This window comes from Melozone crissalis, unplaced genomic scaffold (assembly GCF_028551555.1).
Source record: "Melozone crissalis strain CALT ecotype California unplaced genomic scaffold, PUWL_Pcris_2 ptg000006l_1, whole genome shotgun sequence".
NCBI lineage: Eukaryota > Metazoa > Chordata > Aves > Passeriformes > Passerellidae > Melozone > Melozone crissalis.
The window spans coordinates 43083452-43107101 of record NW_026535784.1 but is presented as its reverse complement, the minus strand read 5'-3'; the positions used below and the strand labels follow the sequence as shown (position 1 = coordinate 43107101).

At 40.3% G+C, this 23650-nt stretch overlaps 1 protein-coding gene across 4 annotated transcripts; it reads left to right on the top strand.

Moving 5' to 3' along the window:
• Positions 1–1647: 1647 nt before the first annotated feature.
• Positions 1648–22345, top strand: YTHDC1 (YTH N6-methyladenosine RNA binding protein C1). Of its 4 annotated transcripts, XM_054291283.1 has the most exons (18): positions 1648–1765; positions 5506–5607; positions 6209–6537; positions 6670–7024; positions 8267–8356; positions 8872–8925; positions 9532–9626; positions 11495–11603; positions 11700–11817; positions 12663–12747; positions 14631–14797; positions 17287–17369; positions 18787–18823; positions 18916–18955; positions 19059–19121; positions 20576–20710; positions 21350–21557; positions 21948–22345. In XM_054291283.1, the coding sequence occupies exons 1-18, from the start codon at positions 1738–1740 to the stop codon at positions 21995–21997; spliced, it is 2148 nt and encodes a 715-aa protein (XP_054147258.1). In that variant the 5' UTR covers positions 1648–1737; the 3' UTR covers positions 21998–22345. The 4 variants fall into 4 exon arrangements, with proteins under 4 accessions (XP_054147258.1, XP_054147274.1, XP_054147266.1 ...); XM_054291299.1 differs by lacking the exon at positions 8872–8925 and having other exon boundaries at positions 1649–1765; XM_054291291.1 differs by lacking the exon at positions 21948–22345 and having other exon boundaries at positions 1649–1765; positions 21350–21934.
• The last annotated feature ends 1305 nt before the right edge of the window (positions 22346–23650 follow it).

The following is a 23650-nucleotide window of genomic DNA, read 5'->3' as shown; positions in this document are numbered from 1 at the left end:
TATAACAGAGCTTTTATAACAGCATGTTAGGTAGTAAGATATAAACATATAAATTACCATAGTGGACAAAACAAGCCTTACTTTATAAGTGCAAATTACACACAGCCCTAATCATAGAATCATGAAATCATTAAGGCTGGAAAAGACCTCCAAAATCATTAAGCCCAACCATTGACCAATTACCACCATGTAAAGTGTAGGAGTAAGTGCCATGTCCAGTTGTTTTCTGAATGCCTCCAAGGGTGGTGACTGTACCACCCCCCTGGGCAGCCCACTCCAATGCTTAACTAACCTTCCTGTGAAAAAATACTTCCCAATACCCAGCCTGGACCTCCCCTGGCACAGCATGAGGCCATTTCCTCTCATCCTGCTGATACTGGCCTGGAGAAGAGGCCAACCCCCACCACACAACCTTCTTTCATGCAGTTGTGGAGTGCAACAAGGTCTCCCCCAAGCTTCCTGTTCTTTTGGGTGAGCCATGCTTCTCCAGGAGAATGCTGTGGCACCAAAGGCTTTACTGAAGTCCATGTAGTCACGTCCACAGCCTTTCCCTCATGCAATGGGCAGGTTACCTGGTCATAAAAGGAGATCAGGTTAGTCAAGAAGGGCCTGCCTTTCCTAAACCCATGCTATGGCCTGTTCCCCTGGTTGTATTGTACATACTGATAAACTAGCAAATGCAACTTAGTGCCCAAGCTTCTTCATAAGCTGCCCAAAAGGGCAACTAAGACGAGGTGGTAAAGTTTCCACCTACATTAGGGTAGAAAAGAGTTACGCTCTAAACTGAAATTTATTTAAAAGACAATGTGGATAGATAAAGCACACTTGTTTCATATTTCACAGAATAGTTTGGGTTGGAAGTGACCTTCAAAATCATCCAGTTGCAACCCCTCTACCACTGGCAGGGATAACTTCCACTAGATCAGGTTGCTCAGGGCTCCATCTAATCCATTGAATGCTCCCAGGGATGGGGCACACACAGCTTCTCTGGGCAGCCTATGCCAGTGCATCACCACTCTCACCATAAAAAAATTCTTCCTGGTCTATAATCTAAACGTAGTCTCTTTCATTTTGAAGCCACTCCCCCTTGTCCTCACCCCACATACTCTTGTAAGAAGTCTCTCACCATCTTTCTTGTAGACTCTCTTCTGTACTGGAAGACTACAATTAAGTCACCCCAAAGTCTTCTCTAGGCTGAACAATCCCAATTCTTTCAGCCTTTCCTCATAGGAGAGGTGCTCCAGCCCCCTCATCAGCTTGGTAACCCTCCTCTGAACTGGCCTGATTGCCAGGAGAACGGAAAAAACAGTGAGAAGGGGGACGGAAAGGTAAAAAACAAGAGAAAACCAGGGAACAGCAACGCCCAACACCAGGGGTTAAGTAAGTACTGTTAAACTTTGCCGCACTCAAGACTCTCAGCAAGGGCTCCAACACCACACACACAGCTGTCACAGCAGCACGGGCGAAACGCGAGCTTCCCGCACTTGGGAGAGCAGAAAATCTCCTCCTTTCCCTGCGCATCCAGCCAAGCGCAGCCCGCAGCTGCCAGGGCCTGGCATGGCGGCTGCGCCCTCACGGCCCCGCGCGGCGCATGCCCCACCGCCACCGCCACCGCCCGCCCGCCCGCGGCGCGCTCTGACGCGAGGAGCGTAAACAAAGCGGCGCCCTGTGGGAAGAGGGAAGCGCTACGTGCAGGAAGAGGGAGCCTCCATCTTAGGCGCTCGTCGCGGCGGCGGGATGGCGACGGATGGCCGGGAGGAGAAGGGTATGTGGCGGTAGAGAGGGGGGCAAGCGTTAGGCCCCGGGGAAGGGGGAAGGCTCAGGCGGGGATCGGGCCCCCGCCTGAGCCTTCCCCCTTCCCCGGGGCCACCTTGGAAGCTGGTGCTGGGCCTTCTACCGGGAGGCGTCCGTCTCCTCCGGGGAGCGGAGGGGCGGCGGGGTCAGGGATGACCCTTCGAGGATGATTTTATTTTTGCGGAAGCGCTCCCTGTGTTTTGCTGGGGAGCAGGAGATAACAGGGCCCCTCATACTTTGGTGTCCCGGCAGCAGCGGGCTCGGGGCAAGGTGACTCGAGCAGCGGGAACAGGGAGAAGTTCGTGGGCCGTAAGTTTTACATCATCGACAGCGAGTTACTGCAGGTTGTGTTTTCGCAAAAAGTATTTGCAATTTTTATTGCGGCTTTTTGTTTCTGCTTGGATCGCTAGGCCGTTTTGGTTTTGGGGTTTTTTGCACGGTTTTCTGTGGGGAAATGTAGTTACTTTAGTAAGCAGAAATTTCTGTTGGAATCTGCTTTGCCGGTTGTTGCTCGGCTTTTTGCAGTGAGCCGTGAATTCTGGGCACTGTGGGTAAATAAATTTGAGTTAGAGGAATCGGACGATTTCAGAGTCATTACTCTGGAATAAAAATAATCTAGGGCAATTAGTGTCGAATAATGGAATCACAGCTCTTGTAAGTGACTACCGCTATCCACGGAAGCCGAAGTGATCCGCCTGTTATCTGTGGGATTATGTTGGTCAGTCCTCACGAAATAGCCTCTTTAAGAAGGCAAAGCAGAGTGAGGTGTAGCAGATTGCCCTTTGGTGGTTAGTGCAGAGTTGCGGAGTTATAAAAAGGGCAAAGTATCGCTAGGGTAGCGTGGCTTGGATTGCGTTCATTTGGATTTCTGTGGAGAATAATGCTTCCTCTAAAGCCTTTTGCAGGATGTGTGTCCACAAAATGGCTTTGTCAGAGTGGTAAAGGTTTGCTGTCTGATATTTATTTTGAAACTATATTACATGGAAAATTCCCAGTAGATTTTGTCAGAACTAATAAATAAAGTTATTGGTGGTGCTTGATCCTTAATGGTGTTATTGTAAGACTGGTAGATTGGGATATGATCAGGTTGTGTTAGAACAGATCTGATCACTCACTGTGGATGAGCCGTGAATTTGAAATGTTTGCTGTTATCATCTATAAATTTCTATTCATATAAATATTTATCCAGTTGGGCTTGAATTTTTTTTCAGTGTTTGTTAATCACTGCCAGTGGTCAAGTTATATTTTTACTTTAATTTGTTTTTAATTATTTCTCATGTGAAAGGGGCTATTTTGACTGAATAATAAGTGTTGATGCACATTTGCAGCTGAACTGATTTCTGCTGTAAGTGCTCCCATAAGAAGAGAAATGCTGTTTTACCACTTTAAAAAAAGCAAAAATAAGTCTTGCAGGCCTGTTTAGTTTGAAATCACAGGGTCTTATTTCTTTTGTGTGCCAAATCGGATTTTTGCTTGGACCCTTCCAATAGTTCTAATTCTCCTGGGCAGCAGACGAAATGGCCTCCCAGGCTACCTTCCTGCTATTTTGGGTGAGTTAAATTTGTTCATGGGAAGATCCCACAAAAGACAAGCGGCAGGAGAGCCCTGTTGGGAGTATCTGCCACAGAAAGAGCTCATTTGGTCCCTCCCTCTTCAGTGGTGATGGATTGTAAAACACCTGTCCTCTGCCATTTTTCTGTTTCTGACTTTGTGTTTTTCCTGACGCCTCTCTGAGATAATTTGGCTCTTCAGGTTGAACACTGACAGTGGTGGTTCACTGAGAGAAATGATCTTGTGTGAGTCAGAAAAGCAGCGTATCCAGTGCGAGACAGGAAGCAGGCTGCTAGATAAATCTGGAGATGTGCTTCTAAACAAATCAGGTCAATGTGCCTGTGGAAGGGGATGGGGGATCCTGCTCCTGTCTCCTGCACCCTCTTTAACATTCCAGCTGCAAATGAGGCCCATCTAACCTGGAAGGGGTTTAGGAGAGAGTGTGTATCAGACTTGAGTTTTCTGTTAAATTTTCCTTCTCACACTTCTGAATGAGCTAAGGAGTCTTTTACCACCTTCCAATGCTGCTGCAGTAGGTAGGTTAAATCTAGTTTACTCAAGTATGCTGTTGTCTCACCAAGAGGAAAACAAATCTAAGGTTCAATACACATGATTTGAGGTGGATGATATGTTTAATTTTCTAATCTCAATGCACCTCTTTTTCATTAGTGTCCAGTAAAAAAACCTTGTGCTCTAGACTTGCCAAGCTTCCTGTGGACAAGCAGAATGCAAGCCAGGAAATTGCATCCCATGTTTGGCAGTTACACAGCCGTGAATCTGACTCTCATATATTTATCAGTCACAGCAAGAATATTTGCTGTGGATGTATGGCTACAAACATAAAGGGCTGTTCCTAAAAGAATTGTGATGCAAGTTTATGTTGCATTTAAATGCCTGCTGACTGTAAGCTGCCTGGGAAAGGTATGATCCACTTCTCTCTGCACCATTTCCTTTGCATTAGAGACACCTACTGAGCAGTCCAGGGATCACTTCTGCATTCCCCTACCACTGAAAATGTGGAGAAGTGCCAGCAGGAAAATTGGTGCATATGCTGGCTTCAGATTTGGTAGTATAGAGTAGAGAGAATTTTAATACTATATATATATATATAGTGTGGATTATGTTTGGGGTTTTTCAATATCAAGCTGTAAATTTTATTTTGTGGCTCAGCTCAATATTTTGAGACAGATAAGCTGCCAGACTCTGGAGGACTTAATTGCTGCATTACCTCAGTTTCACGCAGTACTGGAGTCCTTACCTTGTGTCTGCTACGGATATTGTAAACCAGCTGAATCCTTGGAGGCTGCTCTGGTTTCTTTTTCCTCAGCACAGAAATTGCAATCAATCACAAAGTGGAAAGAGCTAAGAATTTTGGAGAGATTCCAAAATTAATACTTTTTTTATTTTTCCCTTTGCATGGTAAGGCTTAGTTCACTCTTTTTAAAGTGCTTGGAATATAGATCTGCTACCCTAAAGCTTGTGACTCCTCCTTCTAATAGGATCACCGTATATCCCTTTTGGTTTCAGAAATTGTGACAGATTTTAAAATTTTGTGAGCAGATGTGGTCATTTACTGCCTCTGGCATTAATTTTCTTTAACATTTGCCCTTTTGATCAAGTTGGGGGGTTTTTTTTCGGAACAACTCAGAGTTAATGATGCAACAAATAAATACTGTTTTCTCCATTATGTTTTTTCTATTTGTTACTGAACCACAAAACCCACCATTCTAACACTGCAATGACAACAAAAATAGTGAAGAGAGATTAATTCATCATGCAAGTTTCAGAATTTCGCAGAGATAAGGGTCCCTTCTCTTTACTAATGGCACTCAGACTACCTCCTGGTCTCCCTTTTTCTGAAATTTTATGTTCAGCTGTCATTTGTAGGTCAGCTTTGCTGAAAAGCTTTTGTGACATGAGGAGCCAACTTGGACCTTGTTTAGAGGTCTAAATGCATCTTGTGACATATTTTAATTTTTTAATTTGCTCTACCTGATCCTTCCAAATGAAAGCGTAGAAATAAATCAAGAAGATGTCAATTTTTGCTTTGTTGCAGGTCTGTAGCCCTGAAGGAAATGTTTGGGTTTGTAACAACTAGTTCTGTGGTTTACATATCCAGACTTTTTATGGTTGGTTTTGACTTTTTTTGTGTATTTTCAGATGGTGAACTGAATGTTCTGGATGACATTTTGACTGATGCTCCTGACCAGGATGATGAGTTGTATAACCCTGACAGTGAGCAAGACAAAAGTGAGAAAAAGGGTATGTGACTTCGGTAGTGGTTGTTCTGCAGGAGCATAAGTGGTAAAAATGTCTGTCTTATTTCAGTTAGTCTTTGAAGTAATGGATTTTATAACTTGATTCAGAGTGAATGAGTTCCAAAAGTCTTTATTTCATGGACATGTGCTTTTTCACCCTACCCTCCAAGCAGACAGTCAGATCCATTTCCTTTTGTCTCAAGAGCAGTTGCTGAGTCTGGCTTGTTCTGAATTCATTTGCTGTTAGGAAATGACTGTCCTTTTTGGCTCAGTGAAGTGAGATGGAAGTGGAGCAAAGGGGTTGCAAAGTCTGATTCCAGCTCAGTTCTCTATTTGGCTTTAGGCCAATCCTCTAAGCATTTAAATTAGGATTTCCAAGTGTAAAATCTGAGAAACACATGTGTCTTAGAAGTAAAATACATGTTTTAAGACATGAGCTGTTCCTAAGAAGCAGTTTTGAGTGTTGCTGCAAAGCCTACACCTGGCAGATGTTCCCTGTGACTGCAGCAGGGTAGTTACCTAAAACAGAGGACGTAGAAGCCTCTGTACAGTTTTTGTTTTGATATCGGAAATAACGCTGACCTTGATATTTCTTTGTCTTTAAGGATCAAAAAGAAAAACTGACAGGATGGAAAATGCTGAAAGCAAGAGGCAAAAGCCTTCTGTGCATTCCTCGAGGCAGATGATGCCAAAGCCTCCCAGCTCATCAGTTAGCAATAACAAGAGAATCGTGAGCACGAAAGGAAAGCTGGTGTCCGAGTACAAGACTGAGGAGTACCAGAGGTCAGACAGAAGCAAGCGCCCAGATGGCGATCGGAAGATGCGAATGTCGAGCAGCTCCAGGGAGCCTTATAAAGGACAACCAGAGAAATCTTACATGAGGAAGAGAGATATTGACAGAAGGGCCAAGTCTTCTACACCAGACGGTTCAGAGGTATTAAGTATTCTTGCTGCCTTATAAATAAAGCAATTTTATGAGACTTTTGTAAGGCACGTTCTCTTAGGACTGTGTGTGCATCCTGACAATGTTATATGACCGCTGATTCACTTTTTCTTTAAACATCAGAGAATCAGGCATGATGTGGATAGAAGACCAAGCAGATCTAGCCATTCTTCTAAAGAAGAGGTGAACTCTGAGGAATATTGTTCAGATCACGAGACTGGCAGTAGTGGTTCCTCTGAACAAGGCAACACAGAGAATGAGGAGGAAGGAATGGAAGAAGAGGAAGATGATGAAGGGGAGGAGGATGAAGAGGTGGAAGAAGATGGGGAGGAAGATGAAGAAGAGTATGAACAGGATGAGAGGGATCAGAAGGAAGGAAATGACTATGACACACGGAGTGAAGCCAGCGATTCTGATTCTGAATCTGCCTCTTTCACAGATGGGTCAGTCAGATCTGGGTCTGGTTCAGATGCATCAGGTAGGCAGCATCTTGCATGCTAATGTAAAATACCTTGCCACAGAAAGTTTGACTGCTTTGAAAAATAACCACTTCCTGACCATGTCGAAAGTAAGCCGTGGTGGCAGAAGTCAGGAAGATGTTAATTATGAAATACCATAGGCACAGAAAAAATTACTGGAAAGTGGTAAAACAAAATTGTGAATATCCAGCTTGCTGTGTTGAGGATTCGTTGTATTCTTGACTGCTTTGACCTTGCTGTTCAATGCTTTGTAACAGTAAAATTAGTACTTTCTTGGGTATCTAATGGCTTAGTTTTCCACACAATTAATTTTAATTCAGCGTTGAGCTGTTTGGTGTCCATCTAGATGAGTGACCAGGTAGACTGGTGTAGTAAAACATTATGTCCCTGGGGAATGATAGCTGAATCTTAAGTATTGGCTATGCTCAGCATAGGAAATCTAAACCTAAATTGAAATTATTAGAGCAAATTTAGAAGGAAATAAATGTTTTAAGCAGAAATTAGAAACAATTGGTTTGTATTTGTATATTGTAAGTGGTCCTAGCTTGCAGATGTGAAGTGCTAATGACGTAAATACTTTTGGGTTTGGCTGTTCGTTGTTTGTTTTTTCTAGGAAAGCAGCTTGCAATCCTGTTAAGATTCCCATTGTGTATCTTCCTTGTCTGAAGTCTCCATAGGTGGTCATCCTGCTTAATATGCTGCCTCTTTTAGCTCAGCTCTGCTGTATGGAATTAGAGACAGCAAGGTGTAACCTAAAGACAAGTGAAACTGTAATAACTGTTCTAAAAAACTCTGTGGTATAATGTAACACGGTCTTAAGAGTGGAAATAATTGCCTGTGTGCCACAGTGTTTTGTTTTCCTGTCTCTTGCTGGTTTTGAGCTCTGAGCAAATGAGCTATTGCTGCACAGTTTTTGCTAGATGTTGCACATTTAGGTGAAGGCTGAAAAGAAACGCTAACCCACCCTTACTAAAAATATAATAATAATAAATTCTATCTGTAAACATTGCACAGATTTAATAGATTTGTGCCATTGATCTTCCTTTTGTGAATGAAAAGCTTGAGTAACTAGCATTTGCTTCTTCTGTGCATGATAGTTTTGTGGCAACAACGACTATTTTAATGTGCAAGCCAAATGGTAACTTCACTTTTACTGATGCTATTTTCCTGTCTCATTACTTTTTAATCTCAACTTTGCCTGTGTTTAAAGTACGGCTTTTATTTTTTATGGTTTCTTTTAGACGAGAAAAAGAAGGAGAGGAAGAGAGCTAGAGGTATCTCTCCAATTGTTTTTGACAGAAGTGGGAGTTCTGCATCAGAATCATATGCAGGTATTCTTCCCTTTTGTTGCTTGTCATTGTGACTTGCATCAAATCTTAATGTGTAATCTAAAATAAATGTAACTGGCTGTAGAGATTTATAGGGTCTGTAGCTTTGTATAATTTGGTATTGACTTCTGGCATGTTGTGTGTGGATACCTTTGGGGGGAAGTAGGCTTTCTTGTTACTTTAATGCTCTTCTGTTGCTTAAGTGGAAATTTCACTTTTTTTTTTTTTAAACTTGGAAGATGATGATTCAGTGACTAGTTTTCTGAGTAGGAAATTGTTCAAATATTATTTTAAAAAAAAAAAAAAACAAACCCAAATCAAACAACCCGAAACTGAAACAAAAAAAAACCGACAAAACAAAACACTCGTGCACATTGAATAGTATTTTTTGTGTGTGTGGGTGCGCGCCAGAAAGCATAATTTGTCATGAATGAAAATTGTATGGGACAAGGCTGTAGAAATTGTATATTATCTCTATTAAGGCTCAATCTGAACAAATGTACTTTGGCTAAACACAGGTTCAGAAAAGAAGCATGAGAAATTATCATCTTCCGTTCGTGCTGTCCAAAAAGGTATCATTTAAATTTGAATTTTTAATGCATGCCCCATAGCAAGCCATTGTCTCTGTTGATTAAATTACCTCTAAGTAGTGATGTTCTGATATAAATCAATTTAAGCACGTCGTTGTTCTGAGCATGATAATTGAATCTTGAGCTACTTTTGCATGTTTTGAGAGTGATATGCAAAAAGTTCAGTCACGGTGCTCTTTGCAGAGGCAGCAAATTTAAAAAGGAAGTGCTTAAAGCTGCAAAGAGGAACAGCATTCACCATTCTCTATTGAACAGTTTGTGCTTGTTACGAGTGTTACCATCATTTATGCAAAGATCTTTAAACAAGGAAATAAGTCCTACATATCGGAACATCACTGAATCATGCTGATTTTATTTTACGTTTTTCTTTACTTGGATATCCGAGTTTTAGTTTTGGTTTGGTTTCCCCTGGCATTTTGTGCTCTGCAGCTTTGACTTTAAGTTGGGTGGTTGACTGTGGTAATACATAGATAGGAAATGGGTGGGATACTGTGTATTTTGAAGAAAGGAACAACTATCTGTACTCAAAGCAACATGTTTGGTAAGTATTTACAGTTCAGCTTATTTGATACTTTGTTTTCTTTTCAGACCAAACAAGCAAACTTAAATACATTCTCCAAGATGCAAGGTTCTTTCTCATCAAGAGTAATAACCATGAAAATGTATCGCTTGCTAAGGCAAAGGTATGTTGTATTTTCTTCAAACTGATCCCTTTGTCTGTTTTCAGACACATTCACCTCGGTTTGGGAGAGTGTGTTTGGATGTGTTATTTTCTTTATTGCTTGGATCTTGGTGAATGCAGCAACAAAAGCTACCGTGCCTCGGTTCTTTGGCTTCCACTGTAACCTAGAAAAGGTCCTGACCACTGGCCATTTACCTTGGCAAGAATGGGGTTAAAAGGGGCCTTAGGGTCTATTTGATAGCATCCTAAGCCAAGCTCTGTTGGGAATGCTGGGGGTGGTATTTTCTCCCATCCATCAGCACCTCTGTTCCTATTGCTATACTCTGAGAAGGTTCAGAAGGTTGTTTGGCTTTTTTCTAATGCTATGTGAGTAGTTTTGGTCAGGTGTTTCAGGATCTGAAGCCTTACTGTGGAAATGTATGCCTGGCAATGCTGATGTGAGTGAGTTCTTTGGGAGGGATTCCAGAACACCAGATTTCAGCTGTTGAGGAATTGCACTAGGTGTCCATTGCAGCACTCTGGTGGTTTTATATTGGCATGTGTTCTTTGCAACAGGTCGTAGAGAAAATACTTGATTTGCTGTTACACAAGATACATAGAATAGGTGATTCTGTTAATGAAGATTTTCTAAATTAGGGTGACAATAGCATAAAAATGATTAAACAAATCTCAAAGTCCTGGGCATGTTTGGTTCTCACCTCTCCTTCCAGCTTTGAAGGTGCAGTGAACACCATTCTGACTGGTGACTCTGTAAAGGAGTCTATTCTTTTTTGTGCTTCATCCACATGTGGGGCTGCAGTAGTATCCTTGTTCCTGAAGTTATTGAAATGGATGCTTTGTCTCTCAGTGTGGAGGCATCAGTGCTTTGATGTTGGACTTTCGTGAAACTCAGTTTTGTGGTGCCAATGTAATAGGTTGTTGAGTTCACAGCAGGGCTTTACAAGCAGCCAAAAGCCATGTAATCTGACTGAAAGCTAGCAAAAACCCCACATATTCTCTGGTGGTTATAGCGAATTACCAGAATCAGACAAACACTGATCTGAGTTCAGAGTAGGGCATAAATACTTACCTGCACTGAAAAAATGCAAGGGAAGGAATGTTCACTTTGGTATGTGTGTATAGCCTGTTCTGAGGCTGAAGCTTGTTTACTCAGAAAATGGATGGAGGAGTGATTCAATAAATTCTTATTCTATATCAGCTGAGCTGGCACCTTAAATAAAACAGGTTGTGTTTTATTGTGTAGCTGCATAGCAGCTGGTGAAATGGAAAAGATAATGCTTAGTAGTAGTAGGAGATGTGTAGGGCTAAACAAAGTGATTTGTTTTGCCATTTTAAATTGTTACTTTGGTGTCTTTTATGTTGCTGGCATTTCACGGAAACAATTTTGAAGTCTGCAAACTGTCCTCAGCAAATCTGCAGTAGTATAGTCAAGTCTACCTGCCCACCTTTTAGCAGTATTCTGTTGGTTTTTCATAATTCCTGTGTGTTATAAAAATTTTCATAATTCCTGTGTATAATACATAAATTCCTTTAGTCACTTGAAACATATGTGAAAACTTTCACCCTTACTATTTTTATGCTAACTGCCCATCATTATAATTATAATGGAAGTCTTAGATGATCTAAATGCATCTTCAATGTTCAAAAAAAAGGTTGAAAAGCCAGTGTTCTAAAAGTTTTAGTACAAGGCAGGCTAAAATATTTCTTTATGGAAATGAATTTTGCAATATGTTTTTCTTTCTATTATCTTCTACTCCAGTGCAATATTTTGGTCTTGTTTTCTTCATCTACATTACATATTTATGTTCGCTAAATCATTTGAGATTAACTGTTGTGTTTTGGGACGGGGTGGGTGTTTTTCTGTTTTAGGGAGTATGGTCAACACTTCCAGTGAATGAAAAGAAGCTTAATGCTGCATTTAGATCAGCAAGGAGTGTTATTTTGATATTTTCTGTAAGAGAGAGTGGCAAATTCCAAGGTAAGGAAAAGTGAGCTATTTTCAAGGTGAGTCAGAGTTCTATATGCAATAGCCTTTCTGTTGTATCTTTGTTACAATTCATACAAAATCCTTCAGGGTTTGCAAGATTATCTTCAGAGTCCCATCATGGAGGATCACCTATACATTGGGTGCTGCCTGCAGGAATGAATGCAAAAATGTTGGGAGGTGTCTTTAAAATTGACTGGATCTGCAGGTAACCAACTGTGCATTTATGTTACTGTTAGTAACAAGGCATTATATTATAACTTTTGCGTATTACTCAAGTGCCACCAGCATCCTTCTGAAACTTGATTCAACCAGAGATCTATCCTCACTGCTCACTTGAATAGACAGCTGTGGGTGAAAAAGATTTGTCCTTACATGGATTTTTTTTTTCTGTTTTGATCTGACTAAACAAAGAAAATACTACTGTTCAGAAACAACATATGACATAGTGCAAGTATTGCATAATGTATAGGTTGTGAGCAGTATGTTCTTACAGAAAAGATTTTAAATCTCTTATTAAGGAAAAAAGTTACAGCAGTCCCATGAAACACATTGCATGGTTGTACAAGTACTTTGGGCTGCCAGAAACCTGAATAGAGGAAAAGTGAGACTTTGAATTAAAGAAAAATCTGTGTTGGAAAGATCCTCTCGAAGCTACTGACTCCCACCTCCAGCTCAAAGCACTTCTAGCTTTATAGTTAGGTCAGTGCTCAGGGATTTAAGTGTGTGCCAAGAGCTACCACATGTAGAGGTCAGTGTATTCGGATGGTGAGATAATAAACAAGCACAATCACAATATTGCATACAGACCAAAATATTCTCTTTTAAAGGAGGGCCTGTCATAGTATGAACTATATTAGTTACTACTGGAATAAGTCCAAGTGAAATCTTCAGTTACTAATATATAGACCATAAGAATATGTTCAGAGACCTAACAGTACAAAGAATAACAGGATTATTTTATATGTAGTCTCCTGCTGTATACATTTTTACTTCTTTTCTTAATAAAAATAACTGAGGCAAAACTATAAATGGTGCCACTTGCATATTTAGGCGGGAATTGCCGTTCACTAAATCTGCTCACCTGACCAATCCTTGGAACGAACATAAGCCAGTAAAGATTGGACGCGATGGACAGGTTTGTTAATTCTTACTTGTTTTCTATAACTGACATCCTCTAGTGCTTGCTTCCAGCTTAGAATGCGCAGGAGAGTAGGAATGTTTTTATAGCAGTTACTTGGAGTAGAGTGTTGTGGCAAAGGCATTTTGCTTCTTTCTAATGCTGTTGTGGAAGAAGGAAAAGGAAACAATACAGTGCTAATTCTGTTTTCATCTTTATGATAAACAGTGTTTGCTTCAAAACTGTGTGGTATTCTGAATTTGAAATGTGATGTGCCTTGCATTGTATAGTGTGCAAACCACATAGCATCAGGTTTTAAGAAAAAGGTCTGGTGTTTCCAGTTGTGCTCTGCATTACATTTTTTTTATATGTACAGTATTGCTTAAGGCATAGACTCCCATTATAGAATATCTGCTAAGCAAATTTCAAGTGGGGCTGGCTCTTTGTCTTGTCAGACTTACCAGAGTGCAGGTATGTTGCTGCTGTCATCATGTACCCAAGCTGTGGGTAAAATAACAGGTTCTGCTTTAAGACAAGGTGGGAGGTAATCTCCATACTGTATGGAAAATGTCAACTCCAAGTTGCATTGTTTTGCCTGCAGATATGTTTGCTTGGTGAAAACCAATATGTTTGCAGGAGAAAAACAATAGTTTTGATATTGTTTTTAGTTTAGTGTGAACTTAAAAAAAAAGTTTTTCAATTAACTTAGCTACTGTTAAATGGCCAAGGAAATTTCTTCTTTTTTCCTCATGTTTTGTCTACAGTAGACTTGCAATCTGGACATGGGTTTCAGCTTTTTTCATCAAATTACTGTACTGTTATAGTCTGGACAAGCATTGCCTGATGCTTGCTCTCTCTGCTTTTCAAGTCTGCTTATTTCCTGAAGTGGTTGTCATTTATCCATTTATATTTGCACAACTGTGAACGGATCTCTCTTCTGAGGACACGCACACTGAAAATCTGCCTTCACGACATCATTTGGGAAGGTGTTCTGCAGGCCTGCAGTCACCAGTTTGAAGAAGCACTTCTGTTTTGCACCTGCTCCTGCTAGATTTATTTGATGGCCCAAGTTCTTGTAGTGGAAGAGAGAGTCAGAAAATTCATATCTGTCCCTTTCTCCTCCAGACAGTTTGCAGTGTCTAATGGTCCCATTATCTCCATCTTGTTCCCCATATCCCTCATATTTCACTTTTAATCTAGGTTGGAGAGACCTGACCTTTTCAGTCATTGCATGTAGGAATTGTTGCATTAATTCACTTATTCTTGGTGCCCTGCTTTGAAGTTTTCCATTTCTGTTGTCCCCCTATTTTTTGAGACATAGGGGCACAACTGCAGCCAATATTTAGGGTGTGGGTGGAACATGAAATTCAGTGTGATACAATGGCTTTCTTATTCAGTGTTCTTTTCCTAATAACCCTGAGCACACAAACTGCTTGTTTTGATCATGGTCAGACCTTGAGTTGGTATTTTCATGGACCTGTCTACCATACAATGAAGAACTCAGAATGGTAGTAGTCAACTTCATCAGGCCATGGCTTTATATGTGAAGCTGGGATGGATTTTTTTTTCCTGCATGTGTCACTTTTCTTTCTGTAATAGGTAATAATTTTCTTTGTGATGAAAAACAGTCCTCTGATTTTATAGCAAAACAGTGATGTGGCCTGTATGTCTCGTGGGAAGATATGGTTACTCCAAGTGTTGGACTGTTTAGTGAAAATTCTAATTAGTACCTAAAGAGTTAAAGGTAACGTAAGTGAATTTTGCTATGTCTAGTGATACTGAAATCTCTTTGAAGTGTCCTTTTTTTTTTTTTTTCCTTTAAATGTCTGTTGTCAGTGTATTTGGGGAGAGTTTCATTTCTTCAGTTTATGAACCACTACTGAACTTCTAACTAATTCTAGGAAATTGAGCCGGAATGTGGAACCCAACTTTGTCTTCTCTTCCCTCCTGATGAAAGTATTGACTTGTATCAAGTCATTCATAAAATGAGGCACAAGAGAAGAATGCACTCACAACCCCGATCAAGAGGACGCCCATCCCGTCGAGACCCCGTTCGGGACGTGGGAAGGTTAGAAACGTTCTTTGGACTGATAATAGGCACATGTGTGAGAATAACCTGATGGAGGAATGTGATTCGTCAAAGCTTGCCCTGCGATAAAGAAGAGAGAAAATCCTCAAATCAAGCTGCATGGACAAGTTTGTGGCTTCATTGAGGATTTCACATGGTTCCCCGGTCTGTCATTTTTCAAGAGGAAAATGGGGATCTTTGCTTTTGCAGAAAAAAGCTCTTAAAGTTCTGTCTCTAGTTTAGACTAGATCATTTATTGAGCTAATGCATCTTGTAATGCTAGCTGTAGGTAAGCTTGGCTTGATTATGAGCAGGCTAGATGGAGAGGAGGAAATATTTATATGCCAAAAATGTGTTAATATCTTGTAAAAGCCTTTTCTTTCAGGTGTGTCTCTGGATAAGCCTTATCAAATATGGGACTTTTATAAGGATCACTTAGAATTTTGCAGAAGATGCCGCCTCATTTTGAGGATAAAATATTTAAGTTATTTTGATATTCAAGAGGAGCATTATTGGGACTGTTTCAAATTGTGTCACCGTGATGTGTTAACCCTATTGCCAAATATTCTCTAACATGTAACCACTGAATTCACACATCTTGCTGAGCTTCTGAAAACAGTAGGTTCTTTCCAAAAGGGATCAAGTGGCCCTTGGAGACCCGGCAACAAACCAAAAAGAATGGCTGTTGCTGTGTCTGTATATACAACCTTTCCAGATGCTGGCAGTACCTGTGGACTTAAAGTATTTTTAGAGGATCGACATGTTTATTGATCACTGCTTTATGAACTTAACATCATTTTCCAGAAAAAAAGGGGGTATAACTTGTTACAGAATTGGAGAAGTCTTTGCAAAGAACTGATACTAGCCCTTCTGCCAAACACCTTTTCCCCGTGGTAGCCACTTTGCATACAGACTGATGTATGGTTTGGGCTGAAACCTTTGGTTAAGTTTCCTTTTTGTGGAAACATCCTGTGGTAGGTACAGAGCCCCAACAAGAGTCCCCATTTCCTTGAGCTTAAAAAAAAGGACACTGTAACGAGTAGGTAGGAGGAAACCTGGCAGCGCCCCCCTATTTTTGGCTTTAAAGGACTGAACACCAAGATGGCTTTTGGAGTTAAGCTAAGAGGTTTCCAGTGCAATAAAGTATATACAAGTGAAGGTTTTGCAATGGACTGCAAACTATACATATAACACCACCACACCTTCTCAAGCCTGCCAGGGCCTCCATTTATGTATGTGGCTTACAGCTTAAAGTCAGTAGTTGGACTACTATATGAACTGTTTCTATCATATTTTATACCGGTCGTAAATGCACTCTCAAAACTACAAGAAAGCGGTATGTTTATTCTTTACACCAGCTTTTATTTTCTTTGATCTGAATTTGCTGTAGATGCAACTGCTTTGGTTTTTGGGCTTTTTGCTCATACTAAAGAATCTGCTTCCATTTTAAAAAGCTTAGTAACTGGGTACGGCGGGCTTTAATGACTGAAGTTGGGGAAGGGAGGGAGAAGTCACTATTTATAAAACTGAAAGCTATATAAGCTTGTTACTCAGCTGGCAAGTTGCACAGTAATTAAGCAGTATAAAGAAAGTGTTAATGTCTTGTCATAAGGAATTTTACTGTTGGGGAGGGGGAGGGGGATGAGAAGGGAATGGTTCTGTAGCTGCTTTGTGTTTAGAAACACTGTTACATTAGCACTAGAGTCTCCCAGTACAGTAATGTTTATGTACCTTGGAGCAAAATAAGCACACAGTTGTCAGCTCTTTTTTGAGCCTAACAGCAACTGGAATGTAACTTTATAAGGAAGAGCAGAGTTCTTAATATCTCTTCTGTCAAAGAGCTGCTTTTATAGAAAACAGCCTTAATTATTTTAATTATTAGGAAGCTTGAGTGTTATTAAATTGAAAAATGCACCAGTGCATTGCTAGTAAGTTGCTTAGAACAGAAATTATTAGAAATAATATAATTGGCCTATTCAATTACGGAAGTCATAGTTAAAGTTGCAATTTCACAAAGCATGCAGAGTTTATTTATAAATGTTGTGGAAGTAGACCTTTTATTGAATTCTTTACCCATTAGCGATCAAATGCAGTAGTCTTCATACCCTCTGACTGCAATGTTCTGTGAAATTCTTTGTTGTCCGATAGGTGTTGCAAAATGTAATGTGGAAAGTGTAATGTTAATGTCTAAGCTTGAGTTTGGTTTAGACAAATTTGTTACCTTTTGTTGGGATGAAGATACAGTTGGGTGGAGTTCCTTCCTTAACTACCTAAATTCCTGTAGACAGAAAGTAACAGTGGAATGTATGTAATTGAGCTGTTTCTGATTCTTTCAGTTCAAATTTAAAGCTGTAGAATATTTTGAAGCAAATAGATTTGAGAATGACTACATTGATACCCTGGGCAGCTCAGACTGTTCCTGTGAGGTTTTCTGCTGTGACAGATGCTCCAAGCAGCCTTGTTTAATCTTTGATATCTAATTTGTGTAGGCGTCGACCAGAAGATTATGATATTCATAACAGCAGAAAGAAACCAAGGATTGACTATCCCCCTGAGTTTCACCAAAGACCAGGTTAATATCTTACTATGAAGATTTGTGTGCACCAATTCATGAGTATTTTCTCTTTTAGCATATCCTTGTTAATTCAAAAGTAAAATACTGATATAACTTGGATATAAAAATGTGACTTGTTTCAAGTGCTGCCTGCTGCTTTAACCCACCTCTCGAAGAAGTCAGTGACGCTGTTTCACTGGTTTGAGAGCTGAGTTTAACCTAGGCTGAGCCCTTTTTAAGAGCGTTGAATTGTGTACATTGTTGTGAATGATCTCAAGTGCTGTGTTAATGTGGGCACAAAAATAGATCTGACCTACTTGTCAAGATGCTAATCATCAAATGAAAACGCTTGAGAAATTTCCACCTGGGAACATCAGCTGAGACTGCGTGACTGGTAGCCGTTGTGTGGAGATGATGGTAGACATTCAGTTATGTTTTCAGAGACAGTTTTTTTTACAAGCTTGACATGAGTTAGGCCAGAGGATGTTGCCCTGCATTTTACAAGAGGATCTAATGATGAAGGGAAGTTTGTTGTTCCCTAGAAAGAAATGTTTGCAGTGGTACTGCAGCAACAGCACTGCTCATAGCAGCCTTTTTCTTTCCTTCAGAAAGCAGCTATTAAGAATTTGTTGCTTTTAGTCTACCAAATTGTGCTTCGCATCTCTTAGAAAAAGTGCATTCTGCTATTTCAGTCGTAGATTTCTAAACCTGTTTAGAGCATGCCTGTATTGTCTGCAAAGCATGCCTAGCTTGTCTGCAAAGACTGCATTCTTTCATGCATAAAGTGTTGTTGCTGCTCTGCATCTTTCCAAGGCCATTGTTTAAAAAACAGAACAAGATTTTTTAAAAATAATGCAGGTCACTATTTTATTGTAGTGCAAGCATGCCTGATGTTTTGCACCGTTCTGCTGAGCTCTTTAAAGGGATTTACTGAAGCTGTAAGAATTCTTTGCCCTGTGGGGCTTTTCCAGATAATTTTAGTTTGTTTTTAATTTCCTGTGTAGCATTGTATCCAAAACATATTGGGAAAGGCGCTTTTTACTGAATACACATTCTACTGAATATATAGTTAGGAAGTAGTAACAGCCACGTGCTAAATGCCTGGAGGCAGCACTCTTCAAATTCATGTGCATTCCTAATTCATTTGACTAAATTTCAAGTCTTTATTTGCACAGTTTCCCTCTTGCATATTTGTTGGTACTGTGTGCAAGTTCTTAATGGGTTTGTTGATGTCACTTTTTTATTATACTACTTGTCTTCATTGTCTATTAGGAGCTGTAAGTTTTCAAGAGTTGTTTTAAAAGTGAGGGTAGTAGCAGATAGACATAATTTTGTAGTAGCCACGAAATGAAAGGATACTTTCTAATGAATATAGTTTTTAAGATTGTTAACTTGAGACAATAAATTGAATTAATACTGCTTGATGTTCGAACAGGGTATATAAAGGATCCCAGATATCCCGAAGTAGACAGGTAAGGTGTGTTCACATTACTCATTTTATGTCCTGGTAACTTGTCTGCACGGATAAGTTGGATTTAGTTCTGCAAATTTTTATTCCCAACAGACGATTTTCAGGAGTTCGACGAGATGTATTTTTAAATGGGGTAAGTTACTGCATGCAATTTTTTTGGGCAACTTTATATGCGTCTTTCTGCATTTCCAAAGAACACTCAACACAAATTTTAATATTACTGTCTTTCATTTTAGTCCTACAATGATTACGTGAGGGAGTTCCACAACATGGGACCACCACCACCATGGCAAGGAATGGTTTGTGTCTTGTTGAATTTGGTTTTTCTCCTTAGCATACAGCTTCTTTTTGTTTCCCCCAAAAGGAGCCTGCCATATTCAGTGTGCTCTCAACTCTTCACTTTTCCTAAAATCTACCTTTGCTGTAACAGTGTAAAAATTTCAAGGGAAAAGTATTGATAATAAGTATTTTGAAATTTACTTTCAACAGTAGTCTGGCATTTTTAGTAAGCTCTGAAGAAATAGCAGAACTCTCCTTTAGCCTAGATGGGAGGGTGTGATCATATTCTGTATCCTGCTAAATGTTGATGGTACTTGGCTCTCAAACAGTAAATGCATCAAACATGTGAACTTGTTGAAGAGGCTCATGGAATGGGCTGCTGGGCTCTAGTGTTGTGCAGTGGCTTGCTTTTGGCTATGGCAATGAAGCATGCAGGTAACTAGCAAAATGTGCTGCACAACCTAATTAAACTAAGTCTTTCTGTATTGCAGCCTCCACTGAAGTGCACTTTTTTCCCAGAAAGATGAGCAGATACATGAGTGGACATATCTACAACTATGTAGATAGTTCACTTGTACAAGTTGTGGCCTTCACGTCAAGAGAAGTAGTCATAGTGAGGTTATTTTGGTTGTATTTAGTAGTAAGTCTGGCCTGATTTTGTGTAACTGTAATGAGTCTTTTGGCTCTTGTTTGTACTGGCAATGAGCAAAAAGCAGTGCCAGATACAGAGATGCTCCTATAGCCTCTCATTTTTGTCAGCTGAAACACAACTCCTTACAACTGAAGAAGTAAACAAGGTTGTCAGATGGGGGGGGGGGGAACAGTTTTTTTAAACAATTAAGCCTCCAGAAACTCCCTTTTTTTTCTCCTCCCCTCTTCTGCATGCAGTCCAAGTAGTTGTCCTAGAATCCAGTGCTTTCATTTACTTTCTTTGTAACAAAAATGCAAGCCAAGATGCTTTGTTACTAGGCAAAGGAGGACTGTGCAGATTGAAGAAATGAAAGAAATCAGCCAAAATAGGTTTTGTTAAAAACAAAAAGAGGGCTAGCATTTTGTGAAATCATTTGACTTGCAAATTATTTGGTTTTTAATTTAGAATAGAAAGAAATTCATAAGGAATGAGTATGACTTGTTTCTGTAAGAGCTCTGGTTTGGGCAGAATTCACATTCTATACGCAAGGGTTTAAAAACTCAGAACTGAAACTGCCACATTAAAATAGCAGACGTTTTGTGTACGGTGTCGTATTGAGGCAGATTCAGAAGGAAGGGATGTTGGACTGTGGGGGGGTGGTTACCAGACTTCTCCAAGCAGTGGTGGAGAGGGAGTAAAGCATGCCAGCCCAATGAAAAGTAGTCTGCTGTTCAGTTAGGAGGCTGTGATCAGATTTATATAGATGCTGTGTTTTCCATCTGAATGATGCACTCCTTGTGTGCATTCCTTTGCTTCAACAAACTTCCTGTAACTTTCTTGTAGCCACCGTATCCAGGTATGGAGCAACCACCACACCACCCTTACTATCAGCACCATGCACCTCCACCTCAAGCTCACCCTCCATACTCAGGACATCATCCTGTACCCCATGAAGCGAGATACAGAGACAAACGAGTAGTAAGTGTCCGCACAGACAGAGGGGATGCAAGTCTGCAGGCTGGAGTAGGAATCTGGGATCCAGGGGTAGCCTAGCTTGAGCTTTGTTTGCTATGATAAACAGCATGTTTATGACCTGTATTACAGTTCCTTGGAAAGATCAGTTGTTTAGATTGACTACACACTTACAGCAAATTTGAAAAGCCTTTGTCTCCCTGGTGAGGTAGAGGTGAAAAATTCTCATACTCTTAAACTGAGGTGTATGCTTAAATTGGCTTCTAGCTTGTCCACCTCTGAACATTTTCATCCTGAAACCTGGTTTGAATAAGGACAGGGCTGTAACTTTGCTCGTGCTCATTGGCAACAAATTACTTTATCAGCAGAATTTTGTGTTTTAAAACTTCTTATAGACACATCAGAAAACAGGGTGGATTATTAAGTTTCTGTTAGCTGGCTTGAAAGCTCCTTAGCTTTCCAGGTCTCTTGCCGGTGTCTGGCATTTGAACCCCAGATTCTGCACATGGATGCTGGACAGTTGGTTTGGTTGGGTTTGCCTTTTTTTAAATACTGGGCTTTCTGAGGAGTTACAGCCAGCCTTACAGATAAGGGAGGGAATTCTGATCTGGGAAAGAAAATAGCAGAGCTCTCCTTTCATCACAGCACGACTATGACATGAGAGTAGATGACTTCCTTCGCCGCACACAAGCTGTTGTCAGCGGTCGGAGAAGCCGGCCCCGGGAGAGGGACCGAGAGCGGGAGCGCGACCGGCCTCGAGATAATCGGAGAGACAGAGAACGGGACAGAGGCCGTGATCGGGAAAGGGAGAGAGAGAGGATTTGTGACCGGGACAGAGACAGAGGTGAAAGAGGTAGATACCGAAGATAATCTATCTGGAACAGTGCTCACTTGAATCAAAAAAAGCTTGTATTTTTTTGTGTGTTTACAAGTAGTACATTTTATTTTCAGCTGTCTACTTAAAGTTCATTGTGTAGAAGGATTTATAATGACCCTCTCTATTCCAAGCATGCAGTGAACTATGAACTGGAAAAATTCAAATAGGCCAAAAATAAAATACACAAAGCTGACACACAACTTCATGTTTCTATTGGAACAAAGTTGGAAGCAGCTAAGAATGTAGATATTGATTAATTCTCAATAAATGTTCTACTTAGTGACTTCATTCTAGGTTTTTGAATACTGATGGATAACTGCCTTTTTTTTTTTTTTTTTTTTTTGCTTTGATGTTTTCTTCCTGTAGTTTCATATGGTTCGATGGGAGAATGCTGCTATCAAGTATGCAAATACTGAAGTATGATCTCTTTCTTTTTTTTTGACGGTATGGCAGTGTTGTAGCAGCCTTTTCCCCCCCCCCCCCCCCCCCCTTCCCCCCCATTTTTAACCCTATCTGTGAAGTCAAGTGATTTATTTTCAGTCTTCAGTAAGGAAAGCAATATTAAGAAGACACTATTGATACCTAATTTTTAGCCTTTTTTAAAAATCTTCCCGTGTTCAGTAACATTTTGGTCAGTTCTCTTGTCTGGTCTCTTTCCAAAATGTACACATTGCTTGGAATGTTCACAACCTGCGTGCGTGGAACCAGAAAATATTGCTGTATTCTACATTGCTACCTTTTTTTTTTTTATAAAAATAAATTGGTAACTATTGAAATGTTTAAACCTCCATGTCGGGTTTCTTGGTTTTCTAAGCTTGACAGCTTTGCTAGATTCCAGAGTTCTAGGAAAAGATCTATGTTCAGAAATAGTTCAAGTGTTCTTTGTGGTAAGCAAAACTGATCTGAAGCCTGAATTTAGGAAAAGGACTGTTGATATAAAAGGTAATTGCATTTCTCTTTCCATAGTGAAGTGGCCAATAACTCCTGCAGCTCATCAGAGTTAAGGCCCTACGTCTTCAACTTAATCATATGATCTTCAAGCTGTTGAGAGGCTGTCCTCAGCCACAACATACCTGTCTCAGGAATGTGTTAGCCCTGTAAGATCCAGAGTCTGTACCTATGTTCTTTGTAGCGATCACTTGTTACTTCTTTTAAATAAGAAATGTTTTATCTATGCCAATGGTAAAAATGTGAGGGGGGGAAAAATTAAAACTTGTACTGAAAGTTCTTCAGTTTATCCAGCAATTTCCAACTTTCCAAAACTTGTAAGAGTAGCACTGCCTGGTGGACTTCTTCATAAACTTCCTTCAGTGTCTCCTCATGTAACAAATCCAGACTGTGCTTTAAACACCCCCAGCTCCACCCTGCTGGGTGCTGCAGCTATTTTTATAAATGCCAGTATAGGACTGGCCACTGTGTGGCATTTGTGGAAATGTGGTTTATTGATCTGGCAATAGTTTGTGCTCTGCTTATTTTAGTCTACAGTCACAGTAGACATCTACATATGTTAGACAAAAGTTTAGATCTCCAATGTACAAATATGTTTGGCTTCCTTAAGCAGAACTTGAGGCTGAATATGTGTTTGGGCTCCTCAGCACAGTTTATTGTGCACAGAGAGGTAATGCCTGCTAGCTGGAGGATTAGATCAGTGTGTCAGATTTAGAATACATTCTGTGTCTAATTGGAGAAATGTGTCACAGACCACCCTCGTACTTTGATATCTTTCTCTGCATTGTATACAGACTCTAAAATGAAGAAGAGGTTTTGGTTTTGAGGTTTTTTTTTGTTTGGGTTGGTTGGTTGGTTGTTTTACTTTTTAAATTCAGTACTAGATAAGCCAAATTACTAAGAGTAGGTTACAGAAATGATGCACCTCCTTACAGGGACTGTGGAGCACTTTGTCCAGCTTTTCCCATCTATCCTGTTTCCAGTGTCCTTTGTTAGTCCTGTCTGACCAATACCTGTGCAGCATGCTGGGAGGCTTGCTGGTCTTCTGGCATCCAAACCAACATCTCAGGCACTGTGTGACAGGAGCTCATAGTGATCCAGCCTGATGGAGCTGTGCCTAG

Excerpts from the sequence above, each read along its gene's own strand:
- YTHDC1 (XM_054291283.1), top strand. The coding sequence starts at position 1,738 with ATGGCGACGGATGGCCGGGAGGAGAAGG. Across the intron at positions 9,627-11,494 it reads TATCGCTTGCTAAGGCAAAG|GGAGTATGGTCAACACTTCC; the intron begins GTATGTTGTATT and ends TTTCTGTTTTAG. Across the intron at positions 19,122-20,575 it reads CACCACCATGGCAAGGAATG|CCACCGTATCCAGGTATGGA; the intron begins GTTTGTGTCTTG and ends ACTTTCTTGTAG.